This window comes from Protopterus annectens, chromosome 8.part0 (assembly GCF_019279795.1).
Source record: "Protopterus annectens isolate FY-2018-M chromosome 8.part0, PAN1.0, whole genome shotgun sequence".
Classification (NCBI taxonomy): Eukaryota; Metazoa; Chordata; order Ceratodontiformes; family Protopteridae; genus Protopterus; species Protopterus annectens.
The window spans coordinates 758,511,021-758,528,109 of NC_056741.1; the positions used below are offsets into that span (position 1 = coordinate 758,511,021).

At 39.7% G+C, this 17,089-nt stretch overlaps 1 protein-coding gene across 1 annotated transcript in view; it reads right to left on the minus strand.

Moving 5' to 3' along the window:
- Positions 1-612: 612 nt before the first annotated feature.
- Positions 613-17,089, minus strand: part of LOC122809027 (uricase-like) — a 285,205-nt gene continuing 268,728 nt past the window's right edge. The window contains exon 8 of the mRNA XM_044080229.1: positions 613-771. Coding sequence (XP_043936164.1) covers positions 697-771 — 75 coding nt within the window. The 3' untranslated portion in view covers positions 613-696. The remainder of the gene's footprint in view (positions 772-17,089) is intronic.

Consider the following 17,089-nt stretch of genomic DNA (forward strand, 5'->3'; position numbering starts at 1 on the left):
ATGTAATGACTTCTATTCTACCTTTCTTGACATTGTGAAATAGTTATCACACAGCCAACTGGCAAGAACATGGGAAAATAAACTGTTCATGCCACACCAAGCAGATCCTCCAGTAAGTCAAGATTTAAAAAAACTTAGGTTGTATGAGTGCCATACAGAGAGAAGGGTGTCTCAGTAACTGTTCCTTTGTCTGTCTGTGGCAGAGAAGTGGATAATGATGCTCTTCTATATGTCAGCCCACCTGTAGGACTGGATTGCTACACAGTTGGAGGATCTCAGTATGGCACATGCTGCTGGTGTATGTGTGCAGCTAGGTATGCAGTTTACACAGCCTTTATATTCCAAGGAAGATGAGGTGATGGCACACTGCAGGGGGAAAGATAAATTCTGATTGTTTGTTTAGATTTCTTTGTCTGGACCAGCTTCTCTTCTGCCAGTGTGCTTTGGTCTACAGTTCCTGGTTTGTACTGCAGGCTAGATTGGAAAGGGAAAATTCTATTTTTTATCAGCTGAAGACCTAAAAGATGCTATGAGGTACACTGTTTTGGGAATGGAGATTAGAGAGGAATGTTTCAGGATGGATCTGGAAGACATTAATAAAGACAACACGCATTATGTATAAGTAGATGCATTTATTTTAGCTGGTCTTCAATCCAAGCAGGCAGAAAGTATGTGTTGTATACTAAGTCAAAGGTGTCACAGTTTCGATGGATGCTTTCTTCTTATAGTGCCAGTAATATTTCCAGATGGGTTATCTAAGGGAAGGAGAACCTGTTGAAAAAAAAACATGTTAAAAACACTGAAACAGTCTTAACACTTTTGCAAAAAACATCTTCATGATATTCTGGAAGAGTGGAATATTAAAATCATGCATTGTGTTTTTTCTGCCTGAAACATAAAATGAAAACTATCATCAGGTGAGATAAATAATGTTACACTACTACCAAACCTTTAAAATCTGATTCTGATGCAAGGTTTAATAAAGTAATTTGTATATTCTTACAGGTAAACATTTTAATCACTATGATGCAGTTACTGTGCACATTTTAATGGCTGATATTTGATCACTTCTGTCTATAGAAACTTGGCTATACATTGTTCCCTGCAACAGACTCATATTGGGATGTGATCCTAGGACAACACCCAACAATAATCAATACATGCTCACCAGATGGGGAGGCATTGGGCAGACAATTAGATCACTGATCAGTTTCACAGCTGACAAAAAAGTTATACTTATCAACTAAGTTATAGTTCATGCAATTTATATATTGTGTAGGTATGGAAATATGTAGTCTGTGTCTAAAACCTGCCTTGTTTTTGAAATGCAGTCCTTCAAAGACTAATAGTGAGACAAAAAAATCCATGAGAATCTTGAAAGCCATTAGGTGGTTGTCATAATGGTTAAGGTGTTTGTCTTACAGACACAAGGTGAAGGGTTTGACTCTTACATGGGATACTTGGCTAGGCTTAAAATGGTCTACAAGGGCAATTAGCCTAGTACTAATCTATGAACCACACCATAATCTAATTAAACGATGCTTATGTATTCTATTTCTCTTGTAAGCATCATGTTGCATTTTAAATTGTCTGACTTGTAAGTTAGACTTGTACTTTACTGTATAGTATATACATATATTTTATTTCACAGCCTAGTTTAGTCGCAGCCTTAGCTTTATTTTATTTTTCTTTTGTTTTTATCACACTGATATGTGTCTTAAATAGCACATCACATGTTTATCTCAGGTGGTTAAGGATGCAAGCTGTTAATGACCTTCATCCTATAGTCATGGGTTCCATTCCCTCAATTTCTACTTGGAATATGTGTGACTTTGAGAAAGTCACTTAACCTGTGTCTACATCCTATATAAAATTACTCTTAAGCAAACTCAGGCCATGCTCTACTACAGGTAATGACCTTTGAAGCGAGTACCTTAAAATAGCAGCCAGTAGCATTGCCTATCCTGTCTCATTCCTTATAAACAGGTCAGTCCAGGAATCCCACATTCCTTCTCTCTGGAAAAAGTCACACATTATCCCTTTGCGCAAAGGAGGAAATTCAGCAAACTTTACTAACTTTAGATCTATAGCAATCTTATCCCCCTCACCAAAATACTCAAAAAATGTATTCAAAAACTATTGCTAAACTATCTTCTGCAGTATGAACTCCTAAGCCCCACAGAGCATGGCTTCAGTCCTTCTCATAGTATTAACACTGCACTTTTAACCTATATAAATACTGTCAATAAAGCTAGAGATAATGGCAAACTAGTCACCTCCTTATTTCTAGACTTCTCTAAAGCCTTTGATACAGTTTGTCACAGCAAACTTCTACTTCAAATGTCCTCATTAGGTCTCTCTCAGCCAACTCTTCTGTGTTTCAAAAGCTACCTATCCAATATGTATCTGTTAGCAAAATGGCACTTTGCCCTCTCTCCATACCTCACAGTAACCACCGGTGTACCGCAAAGCTCTATCCTTTGTCTCCTCTTCTATAACATTCTCACCAACACCCTCCACACTTCCACACAACAGGCCTTCCTAATACAGTATGCAGATCTCATTTGCATATCTGAAAACATGGCACACCTCCAAAAAATTACTCAGGAAGCTTTAACAGCCACTGAAACATGGCTTGGTAACTCACAACTCATTCTCAGCCCTAAAAAAAAAAAATTACTACTTTTTTCCCCAAATCCCTCTCATGGAAAAAACACAATTCACAAGTCCTCGCACTTGATAATACAACATGTGACACCCGTGCACTGGCCCAGCAATCAAGTATCCTAAATCCTCACTACTAACACCAGTGAGGGGCATCCACATAGGGGAAGATAACAAATACACACACAGTAAAGTACAATTTCCCTTAAGAGCACACAGAGACCACAGTCAGTCTGGGGCTGGTTTCTCTTTTTCTCTCCAGATACCCAATAAAACTCCCCACTGGCACAGCTATAGGGTCCAGATCTCAGGCTAGTGGGCAAGCTAAAACCTCCAGCACCCTCTCTGTCCAACCAGTGCTTCGTGTCCCTGCTCAAGTAGCTAACACGCATACACTTTGAGATATGAGTTATATACAAACACACAGGCACTCCTGGGGAAGGCTGGCACAGATTCTCCAGATGTGCCCCCTTTTACCCAGACTATACATTAGAAATCACTGCCACCACCCACTAATATTTATCAGCTACCAAAAGGCACTTATGAAAGGGTGTCCAATTATACTGGGCAATATTATTATCCATATGGTAAGTGCAACTGAACAGTCAAGGCTTATTTGAAGTGGCTTTGTACAGTATCACTATATATATGCAATGTACTCTAGAGCTTAAATTATCTCTACACAAAACAGCCACAGTTGAAATGTTTAGAAATATTTAATAATAAATAATAAAAACACCAGACAATACTTCTTACTACATAGTGCTAGTCGAGTTCAGACACAGGAAAATGCATAAAATAATACAGTAGAATAGTTCTGACATCAATACGGAAAACAAATGTCTAATCTTCCTATTTCCTAGCTATTTCTAAAAGAGACACTGAAGTCTAAGATCCTACTTACATACAGAACACAGGCAGATATTGGTGAGTTGAATGCTCTCAAGACAAAATGCAAAATGCCCTCTGATTCTCTCTTTTTAAATTAATAACACAGTGCTGCTTCACATTACATCATACTTAACAATTTTCTGGCTTTCCCAGAATAACAGAAACTCAGAGGTTAATAGCCCTTTTGATCTTGCAGCTGTTCAGGAAGCCAGAGCAATAAAATAAATTATACATGTAAATTTTAGCCATTAACTCTGGCCTCAAAACAATAGACAGAATGCCTTTAGCTAGACATCTTGGCTCCGAGTTTTGACAACAAACAATTACACAATGCTTGACTTATCAGCTTTCTTACAGCAGAGTGCACTGTTGTTACATTTTTGAAGTTCAACATTTAACAGCATTTTCTTCCATTTAAGAGAACAAGCCTGTGGCTTATATTAATATTTACAAATGACAGAATTATCTACAAAATTCTATCTGGCTAGGCTGGCAGCCTTCACCTATCTTCACACAACCATTGTAGTCACTTCTCATAGCAAATTATTAGGGATGATGGTGGATATGATAATCATAAATAACAGGTAGCCTAATACATCTGCCAGACAGATTATTTTATTTACTTTGCCTTTTCAGAGACATATGGGATTCTTCCTCTAGTTTGGTTTTCTCTTCATTTCCATATTAAATTGTCCCTAGTGCATGTAGATTGCACTTCCCTAATTAGCCCGTACTGCATGAAAAAAGACATTTTTATTTTTTCATTCAATTTACAAATCCATTCTGATAACTCTGTGTAACAGGTCATCTTAAATCAAAGTGGCTGTTGTACAAACTACTGTTACTTGGAATCCCCAGTGGAGCCAAGGCATGGGGGCCATATCTACTGGTGAGTGCCTGGTGATTAGGAGCCCCCACATAATCCAGCCAGGCTCATCCCAAAATACTAATGTAGGACAAACCTGTGGGTCACAGTTAATGGGTAGACATCAGCACCAACTGAAATGCAGACATGAGACACCATTACATATGAGACCGCCTTTAGTGACATGAAATATCACCTGATTGGAGAGACAGAGCTGGAACTGCTGTAGATGTTAGAAATGAACCCACTGGCTATAGCTGGACTCACATCTAGATGCAAAATGAGCTGTAGGAATAGATTTCTAAATTGGGTTGTCTCTCCTTTACTCTGGAATTGCTCCTTATGATGGGTCCAGTGCCATAGAAAACAAATCTTTAACAGTGGATAAGTTGTTGCCTTATTGTGGCTGTGAGAGTCAGACTGAAAAATCTGACATTTGGAGAAAATGGTGAGGTGGTCAGGAAATTAAGTCACAGAGACAGTATAATCTTATTAGGATACTTCAATGTTTATGTATGAATAATGGAGATACTTGAAGTGATATATCTGGAAGGTCTAGCCTGTCAATATAAACATGACTGGTGAGATGTTATTTGACTTCTGTGCAAGTCATAAATTTCACAAGAAACACCGTTTTTCAAATGCAAGAGACTCATAAATGTACTTATTACTAAAACATCTTAGGTCAAAGGCCGATGATCAAATAGATGGTTGTATTATCACAAGTGATGCCATGTATTCTGGAGATTTGCATGCTGGTTTTGTACATTGCACTTTACTAGGTCATTTGTTTTAAATTGTATTTACTGTTACAAGCTACACACTCAAGTGCACTAGCTTTTTAGAGCTTTATAAGTATATTCTGCTTCTGCATTTTCTGCCTCACTATTTCTGAAAAAAAACCCTACTATTTATTTTATTTATTTTATACTTGTTGAATGGGATAGTCTGACTGGATACATGTCCATTTTCAGTGGAGGCCCGGGAAGAAAAGCTCCAAGGTCAGCAATTAGGTTCTAAAAGACATTAATTACATTAGTTTACATAACTAAGCAAGCAGTAAAGTTTAAGATACAATATTTACAGAGGTTACATGCATAGGTTAATTATCAAATGTTTCATGAGTAAAGAGAATCCTGAGAGTAGGTCAACATTAAGTAACACACGTCAGCTAGAAAATACTGCTATTACCTCATATAGTAAGTTACAGATGCAATACTACAAAAATCCTATCTGCCTCCTGGTTTTCCCGCCTTTTCTTTAAACCAGTATAGTCCAGATCTCACATTTGCTGATTTCAGGATTGTGTTTTGTGTTGGGAGTGGCCAGACCTTGCAGAGATAGAAGGAAGTCCTGCAGCCTATCAGTGGTAGTGGTAAGCTCTGAACAGCCTATCGCTAGGGGAGTGGTTTCCAGCTCTAGTTTTGTTGTACTATTGGCCATTTTGGGCTGCTTCAATCCCTTTCAACTTCCTGCTTTAAAACCTGTGTTTGCATGGGTTTGTGCTTGTTTTTACCTCAGCAGATCCGTTTGGGTGTCCTGCAGAGAATTACAGCAGCAGAAAGGAGAGAGAAAGACTTTAATTGTTCAGAAGATCTGTATTCTGCTTTTTATTACCTGCCGCACCTTGTCGTAAGTGTTTTACAATTGTGTTAAATTATTTAACTGCATTTGTGCCAGTTTTGTACATTGCACTTTACTAGATCATTTGTTTTAAATTGTATTTACTGTTACAGGCTACACACTCAAGTGTGCTAACCTTTTAGAGCTTTATAAGTGTATTTTGCTTCTGCATTTTCTGCCTCCCTATTTCTGAAAAAAAAAACTACTACAAAAGTCCTATCTGCCTCCACATTTCCCACCTTTTCTTTAAACCAGTATAGTCCAGATCTCAGATTTGCTGATTTCAGGATTGTGTTTTGTGTTGGGAGTCGACCAGACTTTGCAGAGATAGAAGGAAGTCTTGCAGCCTATCAGTAGCAGTGGTAAGCTTTGAACAGCCTATCTATCGCTAGGGGAGTGCTTTCCAACTCTAGTTTTGTTGTCCTATTGGTAATTTTGTGCTGCTTCTATCCCTTTCAACTTCCTGCTTTAAAACCCGTGTTTGCACGGGTTTGTGCTTTGCGCAGTGCCGCTGAGCCACTATTAAATCTAGTACCAGAGCCAGATGGTCTGCTCTTCAAATTTTCCCTAAGATCTAGTCAGTCTCTTAAGTATCAGTACTCTAACTTGGCTCTGTACCCAGAAATAGCGCAGATGTACTTATAAGCACTATATCATCCTTAAATTGCTGTAGCACTCAACCTTCCTTGCCTATTAAGCAGGAAAACAGTTCTAGTACTTAAATTAAATAAGCTCTTATCAAGGTATGTCCAAGGGTCAGCTCCCAGTGTTTTCTACTATCCACCTGGTGAATCTGAGCATTTTGGGGCAATGTAGCAATTGCCTCATGTACACAAACAACCCTCTCCTCCTACCACCCAACACTACAACCTGCGAGAGATGCACTTATATAGCCAAGCTGGAAGCCAAGCTCTCTTCAACCAAGACTGAACTGGTCAGTCAAGAGGAGAAGGTCAACACCCACACAACACCACACTCAACACATAGCCCCTCAAAACATTTACCAATAATACCCACACATAGCAATGCCAAACATGCACCTACATACGCGGAGCTTCTCAATGTAAATCTAAACAAGAAACAGAGATCCCCAGAGCAGATACACAAACAACCACCACCCACCAACACAAACAACCACCACCCACCAACACAACCAAAGCAACACATAGCCCAAAACACCAGTGTGTCACCTAGCAACAGCCCATAAGGCAAAACAAAGTACCCAACACACTAGTCATAGGTGAATCTGTAGTCAGGCACACTGACGTCCCACTCACCAGGCTGAATAAAGAGAAGATTACAGTCAGCTGCTTGTCGGGTGCCGGGATTCGCCACATAACACATGCACTCAGGTCACTCCACAACAGGTATGATTATGACTCTATCATCGTCCATGTTGGTGTGAATGACCTGGGATGCACCTCCCTGGACTACACGAAACGAGACATGGAGATGCTCTCAGATCTGGTAGCCCAGTCAGGCAAGACCCTAACCTTGAGTAGCATCCTGCCCTCACCCAGAATGATACCACAGTACAAAGACAAAATGATTGACTTCAACAATTGGCTAAGTTTCTGATTTCTTTCTAATGGGATCCAATACCTGTCTGCCTGGGATGACATGATCGACAGGGCACAATGCTTTGCCAGAGATGGCCTGCACTTGTCGCCTCTGGGATTCAGGTTACTGGCCAAGGCCATTGCCACCACTATTATGTCTTTTTTAGGCAAAGTTCAAATGACAAAACTACCACCATAACAAGTCCAAGCAAGCTAAACCTGAGGATAATGCTACTCAATGCTAGAAGTCTCAACCACAAAATGCACCAACTCGAAGCACTCCTTAAAATGGAGAACATTGATATCTGTGCAGTGACAGAAACCTGGTTCAAGGCTCCAGAGAGCACCCCAACTATACCAGGATGCAACTCATACCACACCTTTCACCCACCCAATCAGGACTGGAACACTAAAGGTGGAGGCGTGTCCATATTCATTAAGACTATCCACACCTCCAGGCTTGTTGCCTAACATAATGCATCTGAAATTCTCCAAGTGCAACTAACACTAGGCAAGACTGTAATCCAAATTGTAGCTTGCTACAGATCTCCCACTAAGCCCCAAGACTGCCACTCCACTTTTCTCAACATACTGGAAAATATTCAGGTAAAATCAAACACCATAATACTAGGTGACTTCAACTACCCTGCCATTGACTGGGAAAACTACTCAAGTACCAACACATTTGCTAAACATTATTTTGGAATTCATAAATGCCAGTGCCTTGGACCAGCTTATCCATACCCCCACCAGGGGCACAAATGTCCTGGACCTGATCATTACCAACATGGGAGACAGATGCTCCACTCCACAGGTCAGCTTCTCATTGGTCAGATCTGATCACCTTAGACATCCACATCCTGCCTCCAACCCCACCAAGGTAAACAACTTAAAAAATTTCTCCAAGGCCAACTTCAAACTTCTCAAGACTGAAGTGGCAAACTTCACAACACCCATGTGCACGGAATGTGAAAGCAAGTACAGAGAATCTTTCACTAATGCATCGCATGAACACATACACTTGTGCATGGACCATGCCATCCCAAATAGAACCAAGATGCTATCTTCCAAAAAAAGGAAGCCAATCTGGTGGTCCCCAGCCATAAACAAACTATACAACAGAAAAAAGAAACTCCTGCAAAAAAGAGTAAAAACCCAGGCTTGGAAAAATTCCCTGGTCAGCATCAGTAAGAAGCTGAGATCCCTCATAAAATCCTCCAAAGCTAGTTACGAGAACAAAATTGCCACAGATTCTAAAGACAACCAAAAGGCATTCTACAGTTATGTCAAGAACCTCAATGGCAACACTCAGATTTGCTCTGAGTTACAGCACAATGGCACCAAATATACTGATCCAATTGATATTGTCAACATTCTGGCAGATAGGTTCAGTGCCAATTTCACCTCCTTCGACCCTCCAAAGGGCCCATCTCAATACCAGAAGAAGGCCAAGTCTCGGTAATCACGGCTGCACAGGTAAAAACTTCACTAGCTAAAGCCAAGAATACAGCATCCATGGGGCCAGAAAGCATCCCAGGCTGTGTTCTACATGAACTACAAAATGAACTGGCATCTCACCTATGTACCATGTTCAATATTAGCCTCACCTCAGGCTTTATGCCCACTGAATGGTGCACAGCTATGGTTATCCCTCTCCATAAGGTGGGGTCTGCCACGGACCCTGGTACCTACCACCCTATCATTCTGATAAGTCTGGTCTGTAAGACCATGGAACGTATCATCATGGAACTCATAAACAGGGACATTGGACACCTCCAGTCCCTGGATCCCATACAGTTTGGGTTTGTGAAAGGTAGATTATGTCTCCTAAATCTGATTGACTTCTTTGAAACAGTCACCAGAGACGTGGATGAGTGTAAGGTGGTTCACACAGCCTATCTGGACCTCGCCAAGGCCTTTGACGCCATCCCCCACTACGGAATCTTAGATAAACTTACTAAACTGGGCATTGATCCCTATGTCACTGGATGGGTTGCAAACTGGCTCACTGACAGAACCCACATAGTCAAAGTAGCTGACTCCAAATTCAGTACGAGACCTGTGACAAGTGGAGTACCACAGGGCTCAGTCCTAGGTCCGCTCTTATTTGGCATCTACTTCTCTGAAGTTGAAGCCAACACTGAAAGGCTATGGCTAACAAAGTTCGCAGACAACTGCAAGCTGGGAGCCATTATCGAATCCCCAAAGGATGTGGACATTCTACAAAAGGGCCTCTCTGATATAGATGCCTGGTGTCAGAGCCACGGCCTCAAGCTCAATGCCAAAAAATGCATAGTCATCCCCTTTGGAAAAAAAACAAGTGCCCTTGAACTACCACATAGGTGGTAGCCCACTTAACACTGAAAGTGTGATAAGAGACCTTGGGACACAGGTGGACAGTGGTCTCTCCTTTGATAAACACATCACCACAGTAGTCAGAAAATCTTTCTACGTGGCCCACCTAATTACAAAAGGCTTCTCATCTAGAAAAAAGGAGGTCATTGTTCTCCTCTATTCATCCCTCATTAGACCTATTATAGAATACAATGCCCCGTTTGGTATGTACCTCACGAAACATTTGCAACAACTGGAAAGGCCACAGAAATACCTCACAAAGTGGATCACTGGCCTAAAACATCTACCCTATGCAGACCACCTCAAAAAACTCCAGTTCTACTCTGTTTCATATCAAGTACTCAGAGGTGATCTCTGTCTAACGTACAAGCCCATGTCAAACCCACAAATGTTGGACCTGCTCCACTTAAGGAAATCCCAATCTGTCCGAGCCACACACTCCAGGGACCTAAACTTTGTCACCCCAATAAACAACACTTGCTAGAGGGCTAGGTTCCTGTCCCAGAGACTTCCCATATCCTGGAACAGACTGCCCATTCAGGTGAAGCAGAGCACCTCTTTGGCCCTCTTTAAGAAAAATCTTGACGATTGGATGGGAAATAGAAAATTCACCCCGGGGATCACTTCGGTGGCTCTGCTTGACAGGGGTGCACGAAAATGAATTTCTGTAAGTGCCGCTAGACAGGGAATCCATATGGCTACGCTTGTATAGGCCCTAGGGCCAATAGCCTAGTACCTGCCTATGAACCTATGAACCTGTGAGACTGGAAAACTGTGAACTCATCAGAAATAATGCTCAAAGCTGTGCAGCACTAATAGTAAATTCTATCACATATTCAAACCTGAGTGCAAAGCCAATCTACTTGCATATAAATTTAGAAGTAAAATCAAGTTGGAGGTTGCAGGAGCAAAACAGGTCCAAAAAATGAAGAGTATCTCAAGACCAACTATGTAAAAAGAATGAGTATTTATTTAAAGATGAGCGCTTTCACTGTTAACACAGCTTCTTCAGATCTAAGTTAAAATAAATAAAAACTTAAAATGGTTCTTTTATATGATCACCTCTAGTGGTCAAACAAGTAATTACAATGAAGGAAACATAAACTGATTCTTTTGTATGATCACCTCTAGTGGTCAAACAAGTAATTACAATGAGGATACATATAATGAATAAATAACAAGTTGGATATACATCATAAAATCACAAATCAAATAGATGTTAAATGCTCAAACAATGCCTGTCCTGAAAATAAAAGAAAATCCCAGTCAACTACATTTCCAAATGAAATGACCTTCATTGTAATTACTTGTTTGACCACTAGAGGTGATCATATAAAAGAACCATTTTAAGTTTTTATTTATTTTAACTTAGATCTGAAGAAGCTGTGTTAACAGTGAAAGCGCTCATCTTTAAATAAATACTCATTCTTTTTACATAGTTGGTCTTGAGATACTCTTCATTTTTTGGACCTGTTTTGCTCCTGCAACCTCCAACTTGATTTTACTTCTAAGTGCTTTTTAAACTGGGTGACAGGTAGCATTTATCTGGTGTATTCAGTGGTGTGCTGTTTTAAGTTTGCTTATAAATTTAGTTTTAACTTTACCTCCTCCCCACTACACACACTTCCAGATCACATAGCAGCATCCGTACCCCTCACATCTCTTAGGAACAAGCCCCCAAAGTGCTCTCCACATCAAAAAACACTGCTTCTATGGAGCCCAATTGGTGATTTTTCAACACCCTACAGAGGCTCTACAATCAGGGTTTCTACTGGTTTAGTAGAGCACTGCAACAGTCATTCTTCTTTATGAAGGTGGGATGTCATGTGACCCCGGCAACTATAGATCTATAAGCTTAACCAGCTATAGAAAGTGTAATTACAGAATTAATAAATAAGGACATAAAGTGTTGAATGGGGAAAATCTGTATGCATCGTATCTGTAGACCTCACAAAGGCAATTAACAGCATCCCCCATTCAGGCATAGTTGATAACCTCATCCAACAAAATATGAACCTCTATATAACTCATTGGATAACAAAAATAGATTTCAGAAAATTACGCTGGGTGAATCTGTTCTAAAAGTCCTGTCAGTAGTAGTGTACCTCAATGTTCAATCCTTGATTAACCCCTCTTCAGTATCTATTCTCTGAAATCAAAGCTAATGTCAAGGACTTATGGATGATTATGTTTGCAGACTGTAAACTTGGTGCCATCATAAACTCTCCAGAAGATACCAACATCCTTCAGGAAGGCCTTTTCCAAAAAACAGCTAGTGTCAAAGCAATGGTCTAAAAGTAAACTTCAAAAAATGTGTAATCATATCCTTCAGCAAGCATGTTGTTCCCTGCAACAATCATACTAACAATACATCCCTGAAAACTGATCCAGTAGTGAGGGGACCTGTGAATCCATGTGGACAATTACCTGTCATTTGATCACAAAGTATCCACTGTTGTAAGAAAGTCCTTTTTCATTGTGCAGCTTATTAGTAAGGGTATGGCATCCAGGTCCAAGGAGGTGGTTATTCATCTGTATTCTGCACTCATTAGAATGATCATTGAGTATAAAGGCCTTGTACTTGTCTAACCACCTGACATAACTCGAATGATCACAATGCTTTCTCACTAGGAAAATTAAGGGCCTAAATCACAGAAGCCACTTTGATTGTCTCAAATCCCTGTCCCTCTTTTCTGTATCTCACTAGATGGCCAATTTCTGCCTTGCTTATAGAGTCTGCACTGACCCCATCCTTTCAGAACTACTACGCATCTACAAATCCAATAGTGGAGGAAACACCCAATCACGGGCACTCAGTCTCTGCTGCAAGTTAAATAGAACATGGTGAAAGGATAGATATGTCTCAGAGAGAATACCACTTCTCTGGAATCATCTTCCTCTCAATGTAAAGTAAAGTATATCTCTACTCTATCAAACATAGTCTAAATGAGTGGATGGGAAATCAAAAGTTCACTCCCTTGATTGGCACCCTTGTCTCTTACGGATGGGTAATATGTGAGTGTTTACTTTCCACTGGCTTATTCATAATCATAACACAATACTAAAATACTAGGGCTAGAAACATACTGGGAATGAATGGCTAGGCTTCTGAAGATCCTCACATATCATTAGCCTAGTAAGTACCTATGAATTGTAGGCTAATCTTCACTTGTTAATTAAAGAGATGGACTAATTGAAACAGGTGTCAGCTAGGCAGCAAGGGTCTCCTGGGAAAGTATGACAGCACCTTCAGTGTGAGGTAAGTTCAACTCCCCATCCAAGAACACTTCTAATGTGTGCTCAGTGAGGATGTAACAACTGAATGTGAATAGAGAGTGTTCAAGGCCTCAACTGTTGAGGCTGTAGCAAGGCACGGTGGCCATATGGTAGTCATTATGGTAATGATAGGGCTTCATGTTAACACTAGTTGTTAGGGAAGCTGTTAAGAATATTAATGTTATGAGCTGCTAATTAACATCATTCTCTACTGGGTCTGATTCACTCAAACTCTTCTTGCAAATATGTGTGACTTAGTTAACCAAACAGTGCATCCAGGTTGCCTTGAAAGGTCCACTTGTGCTATTTTACCCTACTAAAACGATCCTTCTTAATCCTACTCAAATGACAAATAAATACAATTAAAAATAGTTGAAGAAGATAAACTTTTGGATAGTGCTTGTAGAGAGTTGTCCTAATTTACCTGAGTAAGTGCTAAAACAAGAACTTTCTCAGTGAGTGAGGGAGGAAGCTATTCAAACCATTCATGAGAGAAGGTGACACTCATCCAGGTTGTGCTAAGTAGAAAGTAGCAAAACATGCTTTAATTTAACAAGAGATATTATACCTGAAAATTGAAGACTCCACATGACGATGTATTAATTTGAAGGCAGTTACAAATTTAGGTTTTTAAAACCTTAACTTTCACAGACTGAGAAAGTGTCTTCATGAATTATGTCTTTTATATTAGAATCATGAAACATGCAAATATCTCATTAATGCTGTTACAAATTATAAAGGTTTTGAAAATACAGTTTAGAAAGAATTCACAAATGTTAAAATATTTGATTAATTGGACCAATAAGGCAAAATGAAGTTTGAGTTCAATAAAATATATGCAGTTTAGAATTACTTTAAATTGACTTCATTGCCAACTAAGACTATTTATCAGAAACACAAAAATAGTAGCCAAGTGGCCATTTCAAAAGTTCTGGTGCTTTTTAAAAAGCATGATGCATTTTCATATGTCATATCTCACTTTTCTGTGAAAATAATGAGGCCCTGAAACTATAACAACTTCTCAACCTTTTAATGTTTTTTCTAAAACAACAGAATGGTATATTGCAAGCAAGATCACTGCACATCATAAAACTTAGTGTCAACCATCAAATTAACTATCAAATTAATATCAGCTAAAGATAAAGTTTCAATATAAGTAAACTGCACCTTAAATGGAAGCATTTCAGTAAATTTCATTGAAACATCTGTCACTACTTAAGCCACATTTGAAGACGTGTGAAAAATTAGGTTTCAAAATGATAACACCAGATACATTCCTTTTTCTTCTTCCCAGCTTTGATACAGAGACACCTGGCAGCCCAGCACTATGTAAAGCCACTAGAAATCCTTAGCTCCCCTAACATAAAATCCTTTCCTCACCAAAAGAAAAAGAAACCAGAGAAACATGCAAGTTTTATAGGAAGAGGTTGGGGAAGTGTGCTTTAGACATAACACTGTTTTACCACTTTAAATCATGTTTCATTCACAGGTATCGATATGCAGGTATCTCCATATGAATATGGATAGAGCATTTTCAGTCCTGATGTCATATATTTACCTACATATATATTATTCGTCTGCTGCTGCTGACTTCATGTTCCTCCACTGCCAGCACCATAATGATCCCTCTCTGATTCTCAATTCCTGGCAGCCCTCATATGTGACCATACTGAAAGGGTTTACCTTTCTGGGAGAGTTCATAGACATGGATGTCCCCAATCCCCATGTGCAGGTCAAGGTGAGCGAGCCACCCATCACCAAGAGTGGAACATCATCAGGCGAGAATCCATCATATTGTGTTTTAGGCTCCAGTCCTCAGCATACTGATGTTACTGCTGTAGATTGTGTAGGCAATGAGGTGTGATCTATGAGGACATGTCCATCCTGGGCCCTATTGTAGCCACACTTCCTTAGACAACCTACATGTCCCAAACCATCAACTTTTACATGATCTGATCTCCACCAGGGCTCAGTGAATGATCCATCCTCACCAGCATGCTCTTGGCACCACAACATAGGTATGCACATCCTCCATTCCAGCTGCAAGCCATTAATCAAACTCAAGGCACCTGAGACATAGTCACAGCTTCATACCTATATTTTATTTTTTAGTTTTACATTTGTTAACCAGGTTAATCCGACTGGGCCCAGAGAGCCCTTTTTCAGTGGAGACATGAGGAGAAAAGCTCCAGGAAAGCAATTAAAAAATAAGAAGACAAAAAACTAACAATTCAAGTTGTAAGATACTTAACAGTACAAAAACAGAGAAAGAGAACTATACAATATGAATATATACAAGGCAAAAGTACAATATTTTGAGAATGCAGTAGCAATATGTTTGAGAAATTTGGTTAGCAGTTAAGTTATTTACAAGGACCGTAGCAATTCCTAAAGTAAAAAATTCAGAGTAACAGCATGGCATAGTACAACAAAGATGCATTTAATAGCATAGTTACTAACTGCAGAGAGAGTAATATTTGTAGACAGTTTAGATAGCAGATACCAGGCAGATATATTAATTGAGAGAAGAAGAAAAATTCATTAGGTAAATTCCTGAAAAGTACAGATCCATGCATGTTGGAAATTAATTTTTAGTTGATTTTTGAATTTTCCACTTTTGTAGTGGAGCAAAGGGACAATGGAAATTTGTTCCATGAGTATGAAATTGATATTTTTGATTGGCTTGGTCACCTGCAGAAGGTTTTGTTGTGTGCTTCTAAGGTCACAATTCTGTGTGTAGGGTTATGGGTGAAAGGGCAGGGCAAGAGATGACGCTATTTAGGATGCTGTATGCAATGTGTAGTTGTGATATTTGAAGCATGTGGGGGAGCATAGGCCATCTTAAGCTTTTCAGGGCTATACAATGATGGGATTTATGGCTATTAATGGCTGCAAATCTGGCTATATAGGTGTTTTTTAGTTTGGTTAAGAGATTATTTTGGAGGTTAGTAAGTATGGGAGCAGCATACAGCAGGGATGGTAGAATAAATGTTTGAGCCAATAGAGGTCTAGATCTGTTAGGTATATATTTGCTGTTGTGGTATAGAAGACTTAGTTTTTGATTGGACTTTGCATGTAAGAGATGCTTTAGTATTTGTCTATGTATACATTTTCCAGTATCTTGGATAAGGGGGATATTATGACAAAAGGCCTGTAATTTGAGGGTTCTGTAGAATTTCCTCCCTTGTGGAGGGATATTATGAAGATTTTTTTACCAGATATCTGGTACTGTATTTTCTTGGATGGATTTTCTGATAAGTATAGATAGAGGGCTGTTGTTGTTGTTGTCTTTCGGCTTTTCCCGGTTAGGGGTCACCACAGAGGAACTCCGGTTCGCTAATGATTGGCAGTAGATTTTCACAAACGCCGAGGTGCCAGCTCGATGTTCAACCTTCAACGCATGTCTTTCGAACACCCACCCAACCGGAGGGAGGACATGCAAACTCCACACAGAAGGCACTCCCTGTACTCCTGCTGTGAATCGAGCGGGAGAACCTCTTGCTGTGAGGTATGCTATGGATTTGGCTGCATCTTTGAGAAATAATGGAGGTAGTTTGTCGGCTGATGGGGAACAGGGTTTGAGTTTGTTAAGAAGTAATCTGATGAAGGAAGTTGCTGCAGGTGTTAGGGAGAATGAGGGAAGATATGGGAGGTGGAGTCTTAATATCAAGAGTTTCTGGTTTACTAAGCTTTTCTATTGTTTCAATGCAAAAGTTGTTAAGTAGGGTTGTAGTTTCATTAGAGGGTTTGTTAGGGAAGGGGTTTGATGAAGAGGGGTTCCCTGGAGATAGTAATTTGTTTATTGAGTGCCAGAATTTCTTTGGGCTGGAATGTGGGTTGCTCAGAGATTTTTGAC